This window comes from Martes martes (assembly GCF_963455335.1).
Source record: "Martes martes genome assembly, chromosome: 1".
Lineage (NCBI taxonomy): Eukaryota > Metazoa > Chordata > Mammalia > Carnivora > Mustelidae > Martes > Martes martes.
Window position 1 is genome coordinate 196131794 of NC_137888.1, and position 12739 is coordinate 196144532.

Sequence of the window (12739 nt, forward strand, 5' to 3'; positions counted from 1 at the left end):
GAGTCTGGCCCTGAGGAGTCACCTCTGGCCCTGGGAATTGGAAAACTGTCTATAGCTGGCCCCTCTGAACTTGGACGGGGCCTGTCAGCCCACTCAGGCTGCTGGGTGGGGTTCCAGCACTCCTGGCTACAGGTGTATGGCAGTGTGTGAGTATGTGTGTGTGTGTGTGTGTGTGTGGACACAAGCCTCACACGGGTCCCTGTTGATGGGAGCTCAGCCCGAGAGGCAGGCGCCCCTGCGCCATGGGACAGGGCATCTGGGTGTATTCATTTCCTGTGAATGCTATAACAGTACCACAAACTTAGTGGCCCAAACCCACACAAATTTACTGTCTTAACATTTCCTGTCAATCTAACAAAAGGCTAAAGTCTGACAGGGCTGCTCTCCAGCTGTTGGCAGGACTCGTTCCTTCTGGAGGGCTCGGGGGAGACTGTTACCTCACCTTCTCCAGCCGGAAAGGCTGCCCACATTCCTTGGCTCCTGGCCCCACCTCCCTCTTTGAAACCAGAGCGGTAGCACCTTCTCTGGGAGTCCACTGCCCTCTGCTTCCCGGTCACACGGCCTCCGTCTGTCGTCAGATCCTCCTCCGTCTCTGTCTTCCAAGGGTCCTCGTGATTACGTTCACTTCCCCACTTCCCAGTTACTCTCCCCCATCAGGACCCTTCACTTAACCCCACCTGCAAGGCCCCTTTTATCCTGTATAGGAAAGGATCCACAGGTTTGGGGATTAGGCCGTGGATCTCCTTGGGGCATTCTTTAGGCTGCCACCCTGGGTCTGCTCTGCCTGCTGGGCTTCCTGGACTCTTTTGTTCTGCGCATGCGTGCAGACCTGAGCTCTGTCAGCTCCTCGGTCCTTTCTGCTACTTGTGTTCCTGCCCCCATGGGTCTGGCTCCCTGGTCCCAGGGACTCTGAAAGAGTCTCCTTCAGGCTCAGGATTCAGCAGGAGCGAGAGCTTCAGTCTGTGCCTATGAGAAGGGGGTGAGAGCCACCCCCACATCCCAGGAGGGAGGTGTGCAAGGATGGGGACAGGAGGAGCCTGTGGCTGGGATTCAGCTGCTGAGTGGGCACAGTCTTTCTCTTGGGAGCATGTCTTGGGCTGGGGCTCAGGGCAGGGTCCCATCCCTTGCAGCCCCTGCTCAAGACCCTAGAGTTACAGAGAGAGCTGGAACCCCAGCTAGGACCCAGAGAAGGAGGCCTATCCTTGCCCACCCCACACACTGGTTCCCAGGTGGGCAGGAAGACGGCATCGCCCCCACACTGGTTGAAGCCCTGAGTCTGCATGCCAGCTGGATGCCGGGTAGCCTGGAGCCTGCCCGCTATGATAGCCACCCAAAAGTGGGCATGGAGAAGCGGGGGGGTGGGGGTGGGGGTAGGCAGGTGTCCATCCCTGCCTCCTCCCAACAGAAGCTCTATCTTTTCATTCATTAATTCATCCAGCCATCATTCAGAAACACTGTCTGGGCCTGCCCAGAGCTGAGTGCCAGACTCATGGACCCAGCAAATATCGATCATCTGTGTTGCTCTGGGCAGTATGCTGGACCCTGGGTATACAGACCAAAGACTCTTGCCATTAAGAAGCAGACGTTCCAGGGGCGCCTGGGTGGCTCAGCTGGTTGTCTCCCTTCGGCTCAGGTCATGATCTCAGGGTCCTGGGATGAAGCCCCGCATCAGGCTCTCTGCTCAGTGGGGAGTCTGCTTCTCCCTCTCCCTCTGCCTCTCTCCCTGCTTGTGCTCTCTCTCTCTCTCTCTAAAATAAATACATAAAATCTTTAAAAAAAGAAGCAGCAGATATTCCAGCAGGGGAATAAGACAGTATACAATAAACCATGGAAAATCAATGATATGATGTGTTAACAGGTAAAAAGTTACGACAATGAGAAGCAGCAGGTAAAGGGGCTGAGAAGTGCCAGATCTCAGGGAAGACCTCCAGAGGGTCATGTGTGAGCCAAGATATAAAGGAAGCAATGGAGGGGGCCAATCGGATATCTAGGAAAAGAGTTTCCAGGCAGAATGAACAGTAAGTCCAAAGGTCCTGGGGCAGGAGACTGCATGGGAGTTTTCAAGCCCCAGCAAGGAGGCCACTGTGGCTGGAGATTGGTCAGGGAAGCAATGGGAGGCCAGGTCCCATAGGACCTTGTTGGCCATGATGTGGACTGTGTCTTGGATTCCAGAAAGGGCCGGGAAGGAGTCTGAGCCAAATAAGGGCCTAGTGTGACTTAGGGGCCAAATGTGAACAGGCCGTGGGGTGTGAGTGCAGAAGCAGGGCAATCTGTGAGGTTTCGGTGACTGCACTGGTCTAGGCGAGAGATGATGGTGGCTCATGCCAGCCCAGTGAATGTGAAGGTGGTGGGCAACGGGCAGATTCTGAAGCTGGAGCCAATGGGACTTGCCAGGGTCCCAGGTCACCCTGAGGCTTTGGGCCGGAGTCATCTGTCAGGATTAGCTGGGTCAGAGGGAGCATAGTAGGAGCCGTCCCAGCTGGCCTGGCCATGAGGCAGGTGCTGTGACAGGACCCTGGGCACACTGGGGACGCAGAAGAGGAGGCCCTGCCCCTGGAGGAAGTGGCAGGCTGCAGTGGAAGCAGGTGCAGCCAAGGCGAGGCCCATGCTGCCGAACCCCCAGGCATGCCAGCCCCCTGAAGCTCCGGGGACAGGGCCGAGGGAGGAGGAAAGGGTAGGTATGGGAGCCTCTGGCCCAAGAGAACTCCCTTTGGGGCAGGGACCACGGGGCTGAGGTGTGAGGGGGCCAGCCCTCTCGGGACAGGGAGCACCCTGGCAGGGGTGTCAGCGTGCCCAGGCCACATCTGCCAACACCCCCAATCCCAGTCTCCCACTGACCTGAGACGGGGCTCTGGGCCTCTGCTTCTCCCCAGGCTTTCCCTGACCACGGGTGTGAGCCCCACTGGGGCGGTGGTGAATTGTTAGGCTGGGGTGGGGGTGGAGGGAATGGAAAGAGGAAGGACTGAAGGCGCTGTTTGCCACCTGCCTATGCAAATGGCCTCTGAGTCAGCGCACCCCCCAACCCTCTCTCTCGGCCTGGTGGGGGCGAGGGAGGGGGCTGCTGGGCTTTTTCTTAATTCTCACTTCCTCTGTTCTCTGAGCTGATGAGGGAAGGGGTTGTGAGCGCCAAACATCCTTTCCTGCAGCTGCTGCCTAGTCTGCAGGCCAGACCCTCTGGAGAAGCCCCCGCTCCCTGTCATGGTAGGACAGTGGCCCTCAGCCCCATGGGGAAGGGGGCAGTGGGAAGTGGTGGGGGGTGGGGTTTGGTGGCTGTAGACAGTAGTGAAAGGGCTGTCCCCTGACATGGCCCTGGGGACACGCACTGAACCCTGAAGACATCAGAGCAGAAGTCTTCTCTGAGCAATGACACCTGAACCCATTGTGTGGCTGGGGTGGCTGAGGCCTGAGGCTTTCTTTGCTCAGTGGTGGTGCTGGGGCAAGCCAGGTGGATACCCAGGACGAGGCTCTGTCTGGCCCTGTGCTGCCCATCCTGTCTGATCCGTTCTGACCTACCGTGGGGTGGATGCTTGGTCTGGGAGAGGTGGGGGGAGGGGGAAGAGTTGGGCAGTGCCCACCCCCGCACCCCAGCCAGGGCCATTGGTGGTACTCAGCCCAGACCCCAGCAGGAGACCCTTATGCTCGCCTGGGACTTGGCCAGAGGCAGAGGGAGGCATTGGGGGAGGCTGGTGGAGGACATGGAGGGCTTTCCAGGGCAGTTGGATGGAAGGGAGCCAGATGTCCCCGGCTCAGGAGGAAAGAGAAGTGGTCCCTGAGGAAGGAAAAGGAAAGGTGGGGGAGAACCTGGTAGGCCTGTCTGGCTGGGGCTTTGTTTTGAGTGAAAGTTCTAGATTGTGAGTCTGGATTCTAAGTCTCAGAAGCAGCTCTGACTTGAAGGCTGGGTCTGAGACCTGAGCCTTAGAGGCGGGGTGGGTGCTGAGCAGAGAGGCAGGAGCCTCCCTGGGTGGGGGGCTTGGAGAGAGGGGTTGGGGACACTGTTGGGAGCCCCCAGGAAGTGGGGCAGGCGGAGGCAGGGCTGAGGCTCACTCTCACAGGCCGGCAGGGCCCCTGCTCTGGTGCCCTGCACCCCCTGTCTCTCTTGGTGCAGGCTGCCACGCTGGCCGTGGTCCTGGCCCCAGGCGCCCTGCCTCCCTTCCTGCCCTGCGAGCTCCAGCCCCACGGCCTGGTGGATTGTAAATGGCTCTTCCTCAAGTCTGTGCCCCGCTTCTCGGCGGCCGCGCCCCTTGGGAACATCACCAGCCTCTGGCTGCACTCCAACCGCATCCACCACCTCCACGACTCCGACTTTGTCCACCTGTCCGGCCTGCGGCGTCTCAACCTCAAGTGGAACTGCCCCCCGGCTGGCCTCAGCCCCATGCACTTCCCCTGCCACATGACCATCGAGCCCAACACCTTCCTGGCTGTGCCCACCCTGGAGGAACTGAACCTCAGCTACAACGGCATCAGCACCGTGCCCGCCCTGCCCAGCTCCCTCACGTCCCTGGTCCTGAGCCGCACCAACATCCTGACACTGGACCCTACCAGCCTCGGGGGCCTGCACGCCCTGCGCCACCTCTACCTGGACGGCAACTGCTACTACAAGAACCCCTGCCAGGAGGCCTTGCATGTGGCCCCAGGTGCCCTCCTCGTCCTGAGCAACCTCACACACCTGTCGCTCAAGTACAACAACCTGACCGTGGTGCCTCGCCACCTGCCCCCCAGCCTGGAGTCCCTGCTCCTGTCCTACAACCACATCGTCACCCTGGTCCCCGATGACCTGGCCAATCTGACTGCCCTGCGCGTGTTGGACATGGGCGGGAACTGTCGCCGCTGCGACCACGCCCGCAATCCCTGCAGGGAGTGCCCCAAGGGGTTCCCCAAGCTGCACCCCGACACCTTCAGCCATCTGAGCCGCCTCGAAGGCCTAGTGTTAAAGGACAGCTCTCTCCGCAGCCTGGACCCCAGGTGGTTCCGCAGCCTGGGCAACCTCCTGAAGCTGGACCTGAGTGAGAACTTCCTGTACGACTGCATCACCAAGACCAAGGCCTTCCACGGCCTGGACCGGCTGCGCAAACTCAACCTGTCCTTCAACTACCACAAGAAGGTATCTTTCGCCCACCTGCACCTGGCGCCCTCCTTCGGGAGCCTGCTGTCCCTGCAGAAGCTGGACATGCACGGCATTTTCTTCCGCTCGCTCAGCGAGACCACGCTCCGGCCGTTGGCCCACCTGCCCGTGCTCCGGCATCTGCGCCTGCAGCTCAACTTCATCAACCAGGCCCAGCTCAGCATCTTTGGGGCCTTCCCGGACCTGCGGTATGTGGACCTGTCAGACAACCGCATCAGTGGGGCGGCGGAGCCACTGGCGGCCGTGGGGCAGGTGGGCAGGGTGGAGCGAGGCCGGCGGCTGTCCAGGGACCTGGCTCCGGGCCTGCGGGGCCCACATGGTCCCCCGAGCTCTGAGGGCTTCATGCCAAGCTGCAAGCTGCTCCGCTTCACCTTGGACCTGTCACGGAACAACGTGGTAACAGTCCAGTCGGAGATGTTCACCCAGCTCTCGCGCCTGCGGTGCCTGTGCCTGAGCCACAACAGCATCTCGCAGGCGGTCAACGGCTCCCAGTTCACGCCGCTCACCAGCCTGCGGGTGCTGGACTTGTCCCATAACAAGCTGGACCTGTACCACGGCGGCTCCTTCACGGAGCTGCCGCAGCTGGAGGCCCTGGACCTCAGCTACAACAGCCAGCCCTTCAGCATGCGTGGCGTGGGCCACAACCTCAGCTTTGTGGCGCAGCTGCCGGCCCTGCGCTACCTCAGCCTGGCGCACAACGACATCCATAGCCGCGTGTCCCAGCAGCTGCGCAGCGCCTCGCTGCGGGCCCTGGACTTCAGCGGCAACGCCCTGAGCCAGATGTGGGCCGAGGGGGACCTCTACCTCCGCTTCTTCCAAGGCCTGAGGAACCTGGTCCAGCTGGACCTGTCCCAGAATCGCCTGCACATCCTCCTGCCCAGCAACCTGGCCCACCTGCCCAGGGGCCTGAGGCTGCTGCGTCTCCGCGACAATTACCTGGCTTTCTTCAACTGGAGCAGCCTGGCCCTCCTCCCCAGGCTGGAGGCCCTGGACCTGGCAGGGAACCAGCTGAAGGCGCTGAGCAACGGCACCTTGCCTAACGGCACCCTGCTGCAGAGGCTGGACCTCAGTGGCAACAGCATCGGCTTCGTGGACCCCGGCTTCTTCGCCCTGGCCGAGGGGCTACGAGAGATCAACCTCAGCGCCAATGCCCTCAAGACGGTGGAGCCCTCCTGGTTTGGCCCCGTGGCGGGCGCCCTGAAAGTCCTGGACGTGACCGCCAACCCCTTGCACTGCGCCTGTGGGGCGGCCTTCGTGGACTTCTTGCTGGAGGTCCAGGCCGCCGTGCCCGGCCTGCCCAGCCACGTGCGCTGTGGCAGCCCCGGCCAGCTGCAGGGCCGCAGCATCTTCGCGCAGGACCTGCGCCTCTGCCTGGACGAGGCCCTCTCCTGGGACTGTTTCGGCCTCTCGCTGCTGACCGTGGCCCTGAGCCTGGCTGTGCCCGTTCTCCACCACATGTGTGGCTGGGACCTCTGGTACTGCTTCCACCTGGGCCTGGCCTGGCTGCCGCGGCGCAGGCGGCAGCGGGGCGCCGACGCCCTGCCCTACGATGCCTTCGTGGTGTTCGACAAGGCGCAGAGCTCAGTGGCCGACTGGGTGTACAACGAGCTGCGGGTCCAGCTGGAGGAGCGCCGCGGGCGCCGGGCGCTGCGCCTGTGTCTGGAGGAGCGCGACTGGCTGCCCGGCAAGACGCTCTTCGAGAACTTGTGGACCTCCGTGTACAGCAGCCGCAAGACACTCTTCGTGCTGGCCCACACGGATAGCGTCAGCGGCCTCTTGCGCGCCAGCTTCCTGCTGGCTCAGCAGCGCCTGCTGGAGGACCGCAAGGACGTTGTGGTGCTGGTGATCCTGCGCCCTGATGCCCACCGCTCCCGCTACGTGCGGCTGCGCCAGCGCCTCTGCCGCCAGAGCGTCCTCCTCTGGCCCCAGCAACCTCGCGGCCAGCGTAGCTTCTGGGCCCAGCTGGGCACGGCCCTGACCAGGGACAACCGCCACTTCTATAACCGGAACTTCTGCCGCGGCCCTACGACGGCCGAATAGCCCGGGGACAGCCCAGCATGCCACCCCACCTCCAGCTGGCCTGTCTGCCCCACGCCACTGCTCTGCTTCCCCCGCTCCCGCCCCTGGCATACAGCAGGCGCTCAATAAATGCTACTGGTAGGCCAGACAGCTCACCCGGAGCTCACCGGAGGTTCGGGTGGGAGGAAAGAAGGGAGAACGCACCAGCCAGGCTTTCCTTCCTGCAGTGAGGAGGGACAAGCGTGGTTGGGGAGAAATGGTCAAGCAGGAAAAGGGAGGGCCCAGAGAACGCAGGTGTACAGGGGAGGGAAGGTGCTAAGGGCATTTGTGTTTACGAGCATCTTCTCAGGGGAGTTTGAGGAAGGTCACTGAATGTGGTCTTGGTCCTTCCCAGAGAACAAGCTGGGTCTCCTGTCCCGTTCAGACCCTTCCCCATGTACCCTCCCCTTCCCAGGCTGCACCAGGGCACTTGGTGCAGACTGGGTAAGCAGCCCTCTGTTAGATATTGGCCTCAGGATCTGCCTCCCACACCCGCAGGACTGAAAATGTCTTGAGCGCAGAGCCCCTGCAGGCCGGCTTCATTTCCGGCCCCAAGCAAAGTCCTGAGAGGCAGCAGCCCTGGTGAGCGTCCATTCCCATTGGTGGCGATGTGAGGGTGTGGGTGGGAGGGAAGCTTTGTGCTGAGTTCAGAGGGGGCATTTGCGTCCTCTGGTGGCCAAGCCTGTGCTGTGCCAGGGAGGCTGGCCGGGTTGGGAAGAAAGAAGCCTCTGGGGAGATCCCCACAGCAGGGAGCTGGGAGCCACAGAAGATTCTAGAGTGAGCTCACAATCCATCTCTTTCTGTTTTCAACTAGAGTACATGCCGGGTCTCTCTGTTCCGACATCAAAGGGACACCTGGGTGAGCCACCACCTGGCTACAAAGGTGGGGCCTGCCTTCCCTGCCCCTGCCTCTCTCCACTGATTGATTGCACTGGGGTGGGAGGCACAGCCACATCTGAGAGGGTGAGGATGTGTGTGTGTTTCTAGTTCTGCTATCCAGTGTGGAGTTCCAGATGCTGTTCGGAGCACCAGTGTTTGGAGACAGCCGAGTGTTGGGAGGGGAGGTGCTGTGGGTCAGGTCAGGCCCAGACCCTTGGAGGTCGCTTTGTTCTGGGCTGCTGCCTCACTGTCCCCACAACTGAACCTGCCCTTTGAGGAGCAGATGAGACGTGTGTAGCCGGATAGCTGGCACTGGGGCCAGGGGTGGTAGGAGAGTGGAACTAGCTTGGGCTGGCTCAGGACTGGTGGGGACCAGCCTGGCCACTCCAGGCTTCTGGGTTGGAAGGTTGATGCTGGCCGCAGATTTGGCTAATTTTACATAGCCTGACTGTGGGCAGCCCTGCGGTTTTGGGGGTGGGGTACTGCTTTGCCCCCTCTCCGGGTCATAGCTGGGAGAGAAATGTAGGCCAACTTCCTTTTTCTGACTTGGGCACAGGGGCTCCTGTGGTAGGCTGGTGGCCCCTGTTATCTGCTTGCCTGACAGAAAGAGGGGTGCTTAGATGGCTCAGTTGGTTAAGCATCTGCCTTTGGCTCAGGTCACGATCCCAGTGTCCTGGGATCAAGTCCCACATCAGACTCCTTGCTCAGTGGGGAGCCTGCTTCTCCTTCGGCCTGCTGCTCCCCCTGCTTGTTGTACTCTCCCTCTCTGACAAATAAATAGGATCTTAAAAAAGAAGAAGGAGGAGAAGGAGAAGAAAGGAGAAAGAAGAAAGACAGACAGAAAGGATCTGATCCACCAATTAGAAGTCCCACGTGGGCTCTGTCCTGTCTTGAGAGGGCCTATTAGCTTCTGGAGGAGTGGAGTGAGGCGTGGCATTGCCCCACATGCTTCCTTGGCCTGTACCTGGGGAGGAAAGAAAACAAGTACTGTCTTTCAGCCAGGCTGGAATCTAGGGGAGGCCCCAGCCACACGGCTTGTGGGCTGGTCTGGCCACATCCAGGGCCCCCACAGTTTGGGTGTGGGGAGCTCCATCCACCTGTGTCTCAGGACAGCTGAGTCTGCCCTCAGGCGGTTCCCAGATAAGAATCCTCATGTACCCACCCACCCACTCATGCTCACAGTCCTGGTTCTTTTGGGGCTTGGGACTCAGAGGAACATTTTGAAAATGAAGCACGGGGTTATGGTAGGACGGTTGGCTTGGCTTAAGTGAGTCTGAGGGTCCATGGCCCTTGGTTCAACCTGCAAAAGAAATTGCTGCCATTGTCTGTGGGATCAGAAGGGGTAGAGCTCCGTTATCCTAGGTCCTAGGCTCAGGTGGGGCTGGGGGAGAGGCAGCCACCGCTGCACTGTGCTCAGGAAGGGTGCTCATGCTTGACCTCCACACTGCCGGACATCGTCAACCACGAGCACTAGCTGCGACCTGGCCCTGTGAGGCTACCTGGTCAGGTCAGGCTACCTGGGCTAACTGTTGGCTCTGTCATTTGGATTATCTCAGGCAGGCGACCTCCCCTTTGGAGTCTCAGTTGGCTCATCTCTCAGTGGGGGTGGCCAGGGTCACTGTCCCCGTTGTTAAGAAGGCTTGGTGCTAATGCGCGTGAAGGTCTGAGAAACTAGCAGCCCTCGGCCATCATTGTTAGGTAAGGGGCTTCTGCGGAGGGCAGCTAGTGGATGCGGCTTTGCTATGTTCTCTGTAATCCCAGGACTGGCCCTCCACCTGGAGCACTGAATGGGGTTCAGAGGCAGATGTGGTTGAATCAGACGCACGAGAAGCTGGGAGCAGGACCCTGGTGTTGCCTCCTGTGCTTTTGGCTGTCATGGGGGCAGTGAGTACTAGACAGACGTCTGGGCACAAGACTTAGGAAAACCTGTTAGGAGGAAAGCATAAATGTGAGGAAATTCTCCCTGCTAAGATTAGAAATGACAACTCTCTCTTTTCCCTCAAGAGTACTTTCATGCTCCAGGATCTATATTTTCTTGGAAAACTTTTAAAAAAAGATTTTATTTATTTATTTGGCAGAGAGAGGCAACAGGGGGAGTGCAAATACAAGCAGGGGCGTGGGAGAGGGAGAAGCAGGCTTCCCACTGAGCAGAGAGCCCGATGTGGGGCTCGATCCCAGGACCCAGGGTTCATGACCCAAGCCGAAGGCAGACGCTTAACGAATGAGCCACCCAGGTGCCCCTTCTTGGAAAACTTCTATGACATCACACATTTCCAAACTCAAGTCCTTATTATGATGTGGGAGCAGAAAGCTGGCAGAAGACAAGGCACAAGCTGATACCCTGCGACCTCCCCCCACCCGTCACTCCTGGGCAGGACGCGTGTGACACTCTTCCAGGAATCTCCTTGCCAACAACCTAGCATCTTGAGGGTCTTCTTTAACATGAAAATCCTTTTGAAGCCTTGCTTTTCCTTATTTCCCCCAACTCCCAGTATATAATCCTCCACTTTGCCAGACCCTGGGGCCGCAGCCCTTTCTGTCCACAGGTCCTGTCCCCGTGCTTTAATAAAACCATCTTTTTGCACCAAAAAGCTCTCAAGAATTCTTTCTTGGCTCTGAACCTCACCCCACCAAGCCTCCCCTATATTCCCAAACCACAACAGTTAGAAGCCCAGCGCCTTATTTTGGAGCAGTTCACAAACCCTGCCTGCTTCCTGCAGATGGGTCCATCATCCCGTGTTCTCATAGCCCCGAGTAGCACAGAGGAGAAAAGGGAGGGGGCGACCCCACTGACTCAGCTGAGTCTGGGTCTAACGAGAGGGAAGGGGGTGTCTTGCTAAGTGTTCAGAGAGAAACAGGACTGGAGCTAGAGTCGCCCTGGGAGGAGGAGGTGGAGGGAGTTCCCGGTGTGGGAGCGTGGGGGACAATGGGAAAGTCCAGCCGGCGCTCACAAGGGAACGGGGCTGGGAAAGCAAGTGTGGCGTGTTTCCCGAGCAGAAAGGAACCCTGTGCTGGTTGCAAGGTGACGTGACTTCCGTCACGCCCAGTGGCCTGCCTAGATGTGTGGCTTTGTTTGATGTGACCATGACTTGGCTGCTCTCTCCAGGGCCAGTCAAGAGAAGGGTGCGACCCGGGAAGGCGTACCAGCACAGCCGTGTCCAGGGATGAGAGAGCACAGCTGCTCTTCTGGAGATAAGAGAGGGGGGCGAGGCCAAGCATTCTCTCTGTCCTCCAGCTGCTGCTTGTTTCTTCAGCTCACCTCTGCTTTCTGGTGAAGCAGACTTGGATGTTTCCCTTGGTCCCCATTATGGGCTGAATGTGTACTCCACAAATTCACGCGTTACAGCCCTAACCTCAATGTAGTGACATTTGGAGGTGGGACCTTTGGAAGATAATTAGATGAGGTCAGGAGGTCGGGCCCTCGTGATAGGATTAATGGCCTTAGGAGAAAGAGAAAGGAGATCTCACTCCACCCACGTCTCCACCCTCGTAAGAGGAAAGGTCATGTGAATTTAATAGCAAGGGGAGAATGGTCTGCAAGCCGGGAAGAAGGCCCTCACCAGGACCTCAGTCCGCTAGCACCTTGGAGTTGACCTGCTCGGCCTCTATTACCGTGAGAAATGGTGGTCTCCTGGTGTCTGGTGTCTGGCAGCCGGAGCAAAGAAAGCCCCCTTTCCTTCATTCAACACACATCTATTTGCTCAGGGCCTGCCGTGTATCAGGTGCTGTTTTGGGCGCTAGGGATATAGAAATTCTTGAGAAGAAAGACAGGGCAGATGACCAATAGGGGCAAAGTCATTGCAGGTGGTGACCAGTGCTTTGAAGGGGAGCATAGGAGGAGGTCAAGTGATGGTGAGAACACAGCAGGGCTGGGCTGCCTTATCCTGGGGACTCAGGGAAGTTCTCCTCAGGACCCTTGTCCTGTGTAAAGAGAGGCAGCCACGCCATGATCCAGAGCAGCAAACTCCAGGGAGGAAACAATGGCTAACACCAAGGTCCGGAAGTGGGGAGCACCTGGGGAAGCTGAGGCCTGGGAATGCGCGTCAACACATGAAGCAGAGTGAACAGGTGAAGCGGGATGTGTCCCGACTTCAGAGAATGTGCTCAGCCTGTGTGAGGAAGCTAGAATTCAACCTGAGTGCCACTGGAAGGCCCAGGAAAGTTTTCTGCAGGGGAGGAACGTAATCTGCTTTATAATTTTATTTTATTTATTTTAATTAACATATAATGTATTATTTGTTTCAGGGGTACTGCTTTATAATTTTAAAAGCTCTCTCAGGCTGCCAGGTGGGGGTCGAGGCTGGGGCAGATGCCAGGATGACAGCAGCACCCCGGGGATCACAGCAGCAGGGGTGACAAGCGGCCTGGCCTGAGATGGAGCTTACAGGTAGAACTTACAGGACTCAAGTGAGTCTCAGGTGAGGAAAGACAGCTGACCTCTCTGTGAGCGGTCGACATAAGCAGGTAGGCGCTGGGGAGACGGGGAGAGAAGGCAGGGGAGGAGCTGGCTGGGCTGGGTGGCCCCTGGACCTGTGTGGTTCGAGCAGATTGATGGACGGCGGTCAGCAATGAGCAGCTGGAACTGGAAACCCAGGGCTGGAGGAGGTCACGTGGCGTGAGGGAAGCGTCGAGGGCAGTGACATATGAAGCTGTGGGTGCTCAGCCTTCAAAGGAGGACCA

The 12739-nt window shown here is 59.0% G+C and overlaps 1 protein-coding gene across 1 annotated transcript; it reads left to right on the forward strand.

The window, feature by feature from the left end:
- Window positions 1-2308: 2308 nt before the first annotated feature.
- Window positions 2309-7162, forward strand: TLR9 (toll like receptor 9; the record flags this gene model as incomplete). Its single annotated transcript, XM_080813605.1, has 3 exons — window positions 2309-2402; window positions 3125-3201; window positions 4061-7162. The coding sequence occupies 3 exons, from the start codon at window positions 2309-2311 to the stop codon at window positions 7160-7162; spliced, it is 3273 nt and encodes a 1090-aa protein (XP_080669731.1).
- Window positions 7163-12739: the final 5577 nt, after the last annotated feature.